The following is a 10,512-nucleotide window of genomic DNA, read 5'->3' as shown; positions in this document are numbered from 1 at the left end:
TCGGATCTCAGTTCGGTGTCGCTGTAATAATTCAAAATGGAAAGGAATGAGGACTGAGGTATGAGCAAAACTGATCTTAGATCAGTTGTTTGTGGTCAACACCCTTGCAGTTCCAGAGAAGACTGTACTGAGAGAGAGGAGATATGGACTGTCATTGTGTAGAGATCCTTGTCATAGCAACAGCTGATAATCCTTCAGTAGGACCATGGGCGGTCTTCATTGGAGTAAATCACGTGACTGATCATGTAAAACGACTCTGTAGACTCCAGTCTGTTTGATTTTAATCCACTCTAATGTGTTCTGCTGACCTGTATCGTCATCTTAAACACGATAGTGAAGTGTTGCTCCTAAGAATTTATCTAACTTTGCAGTTCAAATATTTATTTAAACTCAAAATGTCAATCAAATGTATTGGTTGTGCGTGCAGTTCTTTGTCTTTTCTCTTTTTAAGTTTATTAATTTGGTGATGATGACTGAACAAACATCATGTAGTTTTCACGAATGCTTCAGAGTACAATCCAAATGCATAATGGAATTCATTTTTGTCTGTGAAATGAACAGACGTATATGCCTAACAGATGTTAAGGCGTTCCCAACATTTTTCGAATAACTCTACTAACCAAACAGGTGTGGATTTCCAGGACCACGATCAATAATTCTAGTGAAATTGTCTTTCTCCCTCTCTCTCTCCCTCTCTCTCTCTCTCTCTCTCTCTCTCTTTCTCTCTCTCTCTCTCTCTCTATTTTATCTGTGTTTGTTGGAGCACAGTGTTTCTCCACATTGTGATTATTACAGCGTTGAACAAGAGGGATCTGTTTCTACTCAGGCAAGACATTCATTTACATGTTATTTGAATGGATTGGATTGCACAGGAAAAGAGAGATTCGATGATCTTAGATGATCACACTGACTTCACATGGGGGTGGGGGGGGGTGAGTCATCCAGGCACCATTACCAGTATGTTTTTTTATGCTGAAGAGGACGCAACACCCACTGAAACTATGCTTGACGGATCAGAGCCTTTTTTTTTTTTCTTTTTCCAAAAACCGATATATTTAAGAGATCTGTATAAATCAGCCATTTGAATCACTGGGTAGGGCTCGCACCGTAGCATGAAATTGTTGTTTCTCAGAAGGAAAGGGAGTCAGTTGAAGAGTGTTGGCCGTTTTCATTTTGACTGTCTGGCACCGGGCGAGCAGTCAAAATTCATTAACATCTCTAGAGCCAAGGTATGAATGTGGATAGATTTGAATGTCGAGACTGGGCCGTGAACATTTCTTTATTTCAAATGAAAGTGTGTTATGGTGGTGGTATAATGAAGTGTCTGGTGATAATTAGGAATGGTCCATGGAAAGGTACATAAGAAAGGAGGGTGAAGAAAAGTTTGAGAAGAAGGAAGACGAGGAACTATGCCAATACATTCCTGAGAATTAATAGTGGATGCTCAATTATCTTGTCCTGTATTCAGTTCCTAGAATGCAGGTCATGACACTAGATAGTTATTTAAGCATTTTTCCTAAAACAAACAGACAGTGCTTAAATGACTTAAAATGATCTGGTGTTATAACATCATAATGCACATTATCTTTTGGTACTCCATTAACCTGTTATTTTTACACTCGGAGTGAACCATAATAAAAACTTGAATTATAATATAATAGAAACCATAATGAAAATGAATCGGTAAAGAGCATTTGAAGGACACTTTATCCACATTGCATTTTGTTGTATTATAGCTAACCATCTTTTCTGAATATGGGATTTTTTTTACAATTGGAAACACATTGAGAAATATTTATTGGATGCAAATTAATATTAAGTATTGTTTTACAGATGTTGCCTTATTCAAATCAGCCCCATTAGTTAAAATATATTACTTCAAGTATTTTGTGTGTCTTCTAAAAAAAAAAAACAGATCTAGTGCATGTCATGTATATTATTAATGTTTCCACTTTTGTAATATCACAGAAGAATGGTTTGCATGAAGTGAATACATTTAAATGGGGTGAGTGGCAAAACACTAGCTGGAGACATTTTACAATAACAACAACAACAACAACAAAAAATGGTTATTCAAACAATGTAATGTATGTTGGCATTCTGTCAATAGTTCAAATTCCTGTGCTGTGTGTTTGATTGGTACGCAATGATAACGTTGTGTTTACGTGCAAAAGACTTGCCTGTCATGGTCACAACTTATTATGTTTGTATATTTATGTTTATGTTTTGCCAATTAAATTATTTTAATCGACATTACACTTCAGAATATTGAAGATGTCATTCTTAGCTATTTCTTGTGATCTGAAATGAGTTCAATCCTAATTTCATGGGTTCCCATAGACACTGAAGGATTTTTTTTTTCAAGAGGATTTTCACACATGCGCAGACACAAGCACACACACACACACACACACACACACACACACATAGAGGAAAATGGTAATAATGATCATACCTATTATATTTATTGATATGTAGTAATTTTTCATTTGACAATATTTCTCAATTCACTTCAATATATGTTTTCTCTTCTCGCTTCACTTAAATGTATCGACCCCCTTCAAAATTCAGTAACATTTATTTACTCCACGAAGGAGACCGCACCGTTTTGAATGATTATCACTGGTGTATTTTCAATAGAGATGTCAAAATACACAATTCATAACATTGGCTTATCTAATTCTAAGTACACAAAAATATCAACACTTCTCATATTTAAGATTATTAAAATAAATAATGATATGTATCAACCGATCTATAAAAAAAAAAAAAAAAAAAATTCCCCAAACTGACTTCAGTGAGACTGTGCTTCCATGGTGTTTTCTTTACTTTGGTTTCATCATTGTCTTCTCTCCCTGGTCCCTCCTCTGTCCCTTGTCTTGCGTTTCCACTGGGTAAACAGGTGCTCTGTCTGTTGTATTGTGCTTGCATACCTTTCTCTGGGTGCGGTCCCCTGAAGTGTTTCTCTCCTGCGTTATTATGTCTAAGTCGACACACTGACTCATAACCACTACTTAACTTCATTTCATAATTTTCATTGACACCTTAGACATGCAAATGTTCTTTTTTTTTTTTTAAACACCAAAAGTAATTAGAATTTTGCTTAATGTCAACTGTTTGAGTTTTGCAGTTAACCTTATTTGTAAGATTGTCTTTTTTTTTCGGATTTTATCACAAAGTTTTATTTACTGTCAGCAAGGCACCACTCTGTAGGTAATTCACATCTTGAGGAAGGCAAAGCAGAATAGTCGAAAGTGGAAGAGATATAGATTCACCATCTTTTGCTCAGGGCGGAATGACATCGCTGTTTTGACATATTGAAATGACAAAAAAAAATCGTATTTCTTCTCTCAAATCTATTTTGAAAGCGTCCGCTGATACAAGGAATGGTGACAAGTTTATGCGGGTAAAAACCTGCCATCCACTGAAGATGGCTTCCTGGAACCCAGACAAAATGGCCACCGAGGTTTTGTTAACTGAAACGAGAGCTGTCCTACACACACACACACACACCAAAAAAAAAATGGCTCACCGTTGCAGTTTCCTGGAACAGTCCCCGTTTGAATGCACCACCCCCGTCTTTCAAGCTCTCATTTGATAGGCTTCTTTGACTAATCCCTCAGGGGATCACCATGGAAACACACAGGACTTGCTTACCTACTCCAGGTATTCCCGTTGTTGGGGGAAGGGTGCTTGCCCAAACCTGTCTGAACTGGTCTTTGGAACAAAAGCAACTGACTGTATTTAGGGAAAGGAGGGGGGGAAAAAACACAGGCAAAGAACAAAAACAAAAAAAGGGAGAGAAGCACATAGTAGGAGTGTAGGAGAAATCAGGTCACGGTACTACTGTAATGACATCAAAATTTCGGTCTGAAGAATGAATGAAATAGTTTGAGTCGTGAGTTACAAATTAAGTGAGGTAAAAGATAAAGTGAAAGGGAGCCCTCCACTCGTATTTAAGGTGCAAAAACACAGTTAAGACCACAATAAGATACCATAGGTAAACTGCCACTGGTCTTCCATATCAGGCGGAAGAACACTGGTTATATTTCCATACATCGGCACAGGGGAATTCCCTCTGCTGAGTGATACGACTCAGTAACACAGTAGTCATTTTTGTGACACAGGTTCACTCTATTCATAACAGCATGTTCCTCAAACAATATTACTTATTACAAGCTCTGTAAAGAGCTAGGGAAACAGAGAACCCATATGTAGAAAGCCCCAAGATCATTTCTCCTCTTCATCTACACACAATTAAGTGTCTTTAAAACACATCACATAGAAACCCGACAACACTGCCCTCGAGACGGACAGTTGACTGTATTTGTCACGACACAGGCGCAGAAACTATGCTTATGGCCAAGCCTTGTCAAACAGGTTTGACCTGATACCAGACAGAGGGCTCATATGTCTCATATACTCTTATTTGACATTTGCATGTTCTGTGTTTCACTGAACGAGTGTTGGTTCTTCTTTACTCGCTTGTGGAACTTGTAAAAATGGTGTCCGTAGGAACAATGGATGTAAAATTAAATTAAAAAAAAAAGAACCAAACAAAAGTCAATGAAAATGAAGTGATATTATTGATCACCTGATCATTGATCATCTGAACATCTAATTTTGGAAACATTCCTCATACCCATTCTCTGTTCCCTCACCCACGAGTCATAAGACTCAACATGTTAAAATCCCGATACTAAAATATCCATATCGCTTCTAGGTGAGGTTTCTGCAATCCCTCTTTCAGTCCCGCAGAAGTGAATTCTATAACGGAAGAGGGAGGAGACATCAGAAGAGGAATGTTGATGGGGGACAATCATGGGAACATTTAATAACTCATTTTCCCAACATTATTACTAACTGTTCCTACTTCTCCTTCCCTTTGCATTGTGCTATTTATCCCTCACACTGTTCTGTTTTTTTTTTCTTCCCTGCACTATAACTCTTGCTGCAACTGCTTCCTTCCAGGAATCAGTGAAAATGCTGTCTTGTCTTGTGTAACTTCTCTGGAAATCAGAAACAGTAAGAGAAATAAGAGGGTGGATTTCTGGAACTCCGGAGGACGTGCTTGACACGTTGGGAAGAATTAACCTTCGAGTCTGAGCACAATAAAGGAAGCGAAGCCCACACTTTTTTTTTTCCCATTGTACACCTCTTTCTCTCAAAGCGAAAATGAGTACATGGGACAAAGGCATGGTGATGGAGAAATGTTCACAGTAAATGCTGTACTATGACAGAGCGACAGGATCAACTTACGGGAGAAAAATGTCTCAAGTCAGGGAACAAAAATTTCCAAAAACACAGCGCGGAAAGGGGGGCTTTCTCTCATATCCTGACATAACCTTAGTTCCAGTGAAAAAAAAAGAGGGGGTGGGTCTAGTGAGACTAGAATGAGACCAAAACACTGGGAGATGTCCCCTCTTATACACCTTGAAGTATAACAGCAGGCTCAAATTTTGTCTTGAAACAGGACGTATTTCAACACGTAAAAGTTTCTATTTTAAGGAAAATATCATTAGACTTTAGAGTTCAGTGAAAGAATATTCAGTATCTGAAAGGCCAACACTCTAAGTTAATGTTCTATTTGTAAAATCACGGTTGGGTAGTCAGCGGTCATCCCCCCCCCCCCCAAAGGTAAACTGCAGTGAACCTATGCAAATAATTTAAATACTTGACTCAGCCTTCTCAGTAATTTTCCACTGAGACACCACACCTGACCAGTCAGATTCATCACACACCTTCTCTTCATTTTTCCCATGTATTATATCTGTACATTCTATTCCAGAGCACTTCTCTTCTAATCCAAACGAAGCATATAACATAGCCATGTCAGACAAGAGGACCAATGAGTAACTAGAATATACAGTGTTTCCTTAAGCTAACTTATAAAGTTCCAGACTGATGAGAGAGCAGTAATGGCTGCATTTGAATATGAAAAAAAAAAAAAAAAAACCCCAGATGAATTGAAGAAATGAAAGAGTCACTGAACAGAACACAAGTAGACAAACATTTTTTTATTACAAATAAGACAATCTCACACAAAATAAAACTGTACAACTTAAAAACAATAAAATGAATTCATCCCATTAGGAGAGAGTTACGTGAATGAGGCTTCATTCAATAGTTAGCTATATAAAAGTAACGGCAAAAAAAAGAAAGAAAAAAAGAAAAAAAAACCATCCAATCACTTCTGTGTTAAGCATGTAACAGGCACTTCTCATTACATCCCCATTTAAAAACTTTGTATAAGGCAAAATGAACAAACTACGCGAATAAACTTTCAGTAATTTCAAAATTCAAAATGGTTGACACAAAGGCAGCTTTTACGACATGGGCTCCATCTCTCGACCCTGCAAGACAGCAAGAGGAAGATATTAAAAACAGCCGAACCATTAAGCAAATACCATCAGGTATGGGTTGTGTTATACAAAACTGACTTTATGACCCATTTTGCAACACTATTTGACAGATTTACATTACAAAACTAGTTAAACAAGGAAAATTGTTGACTGCATTTTCAGATATTGGACTTGTTCGTTTAAAAAAAAAAAAAAAGAAACCGTTTCACGACAATAACTGATCAAACATATCTACCTGAGCTTTGCGATACTGTGCCTGCTCCCGTCTCCTGACAAAGTACTGAAACGTAGAGAAAAAGAAAACAGCAATTATCTCATGTAAAAAACAAACATCTTGTTTTAAAAAACCCAAAAAAACAAAACAAAAAAAAACCCACATCTGTTTTGGGAATATGACTAACTCACCAGAATAAGAAGCCCGCCAATCACAACTAGCACAACCACCACGATAACGGCGATCACGCCCCCAGTCAGTCTCCTCATGGTGAAGGCAGGTGGTTCCTCATCAACGTAGTACACCAGAATGTTCTCCATCTGAAGCTTCTGCCCCTCGACGCTGACCTCAAATGGACGCTCAGACTTGAACAGAGGAAGAACCTTGACCTAAAACCAAAACACAATGATTACTCACACAAAAAAAAAAAAAAAAAAAAAAAAAAAAAAAGAGAGAGAAAAAGATTCGACTTTGCATCTGCTGGTAAAATATGTAGAGTCAAATTTTATTCTGTAACAAAAGTTTTAAAAACGAGAAAAGTCTTACGTCTTTTTCCATGTAGTAGGCCATCCGAGAGAGGTCGGTTGTACGATCGCCTTTCTCTTTTTTCACGTCCACAACGATCAAACGACCGTCCTTGTCATACTGCAAGGTAATACAGCGGCGTTTAGACAATTATCGTCTAATATGACATGTGCTAGGGTTTGGTGCTGTTTTACACCTGCTCACAACAGCTGGAGTCAAAAGGGGTCTACTGCTACTGATCACCCACGTAAAAAAACGGAGGAACACCTTCATAAAATCAGCACAGGGAAATTCCCTCTGCTGAGTGATACGACTCAGTAACACAGTAGTCATTTTTGTGACACAGGTTCACTCTATTCATAACAGCATGTTCCTCAAACAACATTACTAATTACAAGCTCTGTAAAGAGTTAGGGAAACAGAGAACCCATATGTAGAAAGCATGAAAATCATTTTTCTTCTTCATTTACACACAATTAAGTGTCTTTAAAACACATCACATAGAAACCCGACAACACTGCCCTCGAGACGGATAGTTGACTGTATTTGTCACAACACAGGCGCAGAAACTATGCTTATGGCCAAGCCTTGTCAAACAGGTTTGACCTGATACCAGACAGAGGGCTCATATGTCTCATATACCCTTATTTGACATTTGCATGTTCTGTTTTTCAGTGAACAAGTTTTGGTCCTTCTTTACTTGCTTGTGGAAGTCCTCAAAACTCCTCATGTTTGTTATTTTAGTAGTTTTTGTAAGACTCTTACCTGGACCTCTGACACAAAGTTCTTGGCAAGTCCGTAGCGTTCCAGAAGGGCATTCTCTATCCCGCTGAAAACAAAAATGGTCTCCTTTAGTCAATGCCTTACAAATAACGTGCAGATTAAAAAAAAAAAAAAAAAACAAGAACGACTGATTACTTTACTCACGTCTTTAGCTTTGTGGCATCCACTGCTGCAGACGTTGCGTTGTGTTTCAGCTGCAGTCGCACCCAGCTAAAAGAAAAAAAAAATACATTGTGTTACACAACGTGTAAAACCACACAACCACTCAACAAGCAGTCACAACCTTCAAATTACCCACTGCCTGAGCAAAAAAAGGCAATTTTTTTAACTTCTGAAACTCTACGTCTATTTGAAAAGCATTCGAAATCTTAGTCATCTTTGATCTTATCGATTTGCCGTGTCTTTAACCAAAGGCACTTTCTTGCAACGCGGTATGTGAATCACAGACTACTTACTAGGTCTCTACCAGTTTTTCACATTTCATGTCCTTGTCACCCTTGTCTGTCCTGCGTACGCCGGCACTGTTGACACACCAGCACTCCTCTGTGTTATTGCACTGCTTGGCCTTAAACTTTCCGTCTGCCTCACAGTCAGGATCATAGATACCATCGTTGTCCACAAAAGCAGTCTCGACCGGTTTCCCACCAATGGTTCGGGTAGACAGGCCTACCCTAGCACGGTGCATCTCTGCCTTCATCAGGAAGCATTTTGGGATTACTATGAGAGAGAGAGAGAGAGAGAGAGAGAGAGAGAGAGAGAGAGAGAGAGAGAGAGAGAGAGAGAGAGCTTGTTACACATAACAGTTTCATATTTTTTTCTGTGACAGAAAACTAGTTATGGGTCGGGTAATTGAAGTGGGTTGGAAAACTTAATTAATTAATTAATTAATTAATATCTTGTAAATGAATGCAATTAAAAGATACCCATCACAGTATAAAAATATTTACATGTATGCATACATCTGTATCCATTTTTTAAAAACAAATTAAACCAAATGAACCATTGGGAAGGCAGCTGTTGAAAAATGACTTACATTTTTTGCAGTCCAGAACTTGTTTCTGATTTGACCCAACAAGGACAGTGCACTGGCAAGGATCACCATCACAAGTTGCCCATTTCATGGTGTCACAGGTGCCTGTTGGAATAAGGTCTCAGTTTTAGGTAATTTGCATCACGTTTGGTTTAACCATACAGATATTATGCACTGCAAAATAGGGTTGCTTTTCCCGAACACAGGTTAGAACTGTCGGTGGACTGGGAAATCTATTTTCAGTTGAAAAATACCCATTACGTTTAGTAGTGAACTAAACTTCGCCGTTAATCTCCGTCTTGAAAAACACTAATGATGTGGAGCGTTTTAGCCAGGGTAACGTTAAACAGGCTTTGGTTGACGCACCTTACAAGAGGGCCCTAATTAACATTCCCACGACAGTCAGTGCCTATCCGCAAGCTGACGAACTGGTTCGTCCTTTGTTGTTCCGTGTGTATAAAAGCTCACCATACTAAAACAGGTCGCAAATGGGAAACTCAAATTGCTCTTAATTTTTACCCACAACGATGTAAAAATCTTTAAAGTTTGAGGGATGAGATACCACACATTATACAAGTGCCTTATTTCAGAAGTTTCGCCTCGAATTGCCTCCGCAGAAATAAACTGTTATTTTAGCCTACATTACTTCTGATAATAACGGAATGAATTAAACCTGTAAACACAGATCCAGTCTACGAATTATATTCTCGAAAAGTTCCGAAACAACAGAATCTGACGCGGACAGTATGTTGATATCAAAGTTTCTGTGTCGGTTGTATAGTTTACGGAGAGACGTGTGCATTATTCCCGAACTAAGTGTACAGGTGTTATTAATGACCGACTGTTGTGTACTTTTGCCAAGCGGTGACTCCCGCTGAATTTCCGAACGATCCGCTGCACGCAATTTATTTAATCATTTTTGTTGTATTCAGCGATTTACAATACAGAAAATCAGCCTAAGTTTTTTTTTTTTTTTTTTTAAATAAAAAGCATAAACAGTAAAACACTTACATTGTGAGTAGGCACCCACTGCAAATACCACCACAAATAGTGCAATAAGAGTCTTCATCGTGTAGAAGAGCCCGAAAATGTCCAAACGTCTTCCAAAGACAGCCGTACACAAAAGCAAATTTCAGAGGGTTTGACAAAGAGGACCAGTCTCTTCTTCTAATAGGCGCGGCCCTGACTGGTTTCGGAGAAACTCAAACGCTTTCTCACACTGAGAACGGTAGCTCAAATTAAAACGTAGTCTCAAATCTGCAAAAAAGCCGTAGTCCACTCAAGTTTGAAAACACAAATATTTGTAGATTATTCCCAAAATGTTAAGAGTCAACTAGTTGTCTCCTTGATCTCCAAAAGACAAATACAAAGCCTTTTACAGATGCGAAGGTATGTATACCTGCGCGGCCTGGTGACGTCATGTGAAACCAGAATGGGGGCGTGAGAAGCCTACCTTGTTTCCACATGTGACCATATTTGGGTGAAGTCTGTTTTTTCGACGGAGATGGGGGGGGGAAACCAGAGAGATAGAGGACAGAGAGCAATAGAGAGTGACCCCAAAACACAAGAGTCACTGAGTCTCTGATTCTCTGATTCCA

At 38.6% G+C, this 10,512-nt stretch overlaps 1 protein-coding gene across 1 annotated transcript; it reads right to left on the bottom strand.

The window, feature by feature from the left end:
* Positions 1-6,079: 6,079 nt before the first annotated feature.
* epcam (epithelial cell adhesion molecule) lies at positions 6,080-10,196 on the bottom strand. The gene is made up of 9 exons (XM_030771624.1): positions 9,926-10,196; positions 8,918-9,019; positions 8,340-8,601; positions 8,029-8,094; positions 7,867-7,930; positions 7,123-7,221; positions 6,768-6,965; positions 6,598-6,642; positions 6,080-6,353 (listed from the first exon to the last, which is right to left on the bottom strand). The coding sequence occupies exons 1-9, from the start codon at positions 9,981-9,983 to the stop codon at positions 6,327-6,329; spliced, it is 921 nt and encodes a 306-aa protein (XP_030627484.1). The 5' UTR covers positions 9,984-10,196; the 3' UTR covers positions 6,080-6,326.
* Between the last annotated feature and the right edge of the window lie 316 nt (positions 10,197-10,512).

This window comes from Chanos chanos, chromosome 4 (genome assembly GCF_902362185.1).
Source record: "Chanos chanos chromosome 4, fChaCha1.1, whole genome shotgun sequence".
Classification (NCBI taxonomy): Eukaryota; Metazoa; Chordata; class Actinopteri; order Gonorynchiformes; family Chanidae; genus Chanos; species Chanos chanos.
The sequence above is the reverse complement of the archived record's forward strand: the minus strand, read 5'-3'. Positions and strand labels throughout refer to the sequence as shown.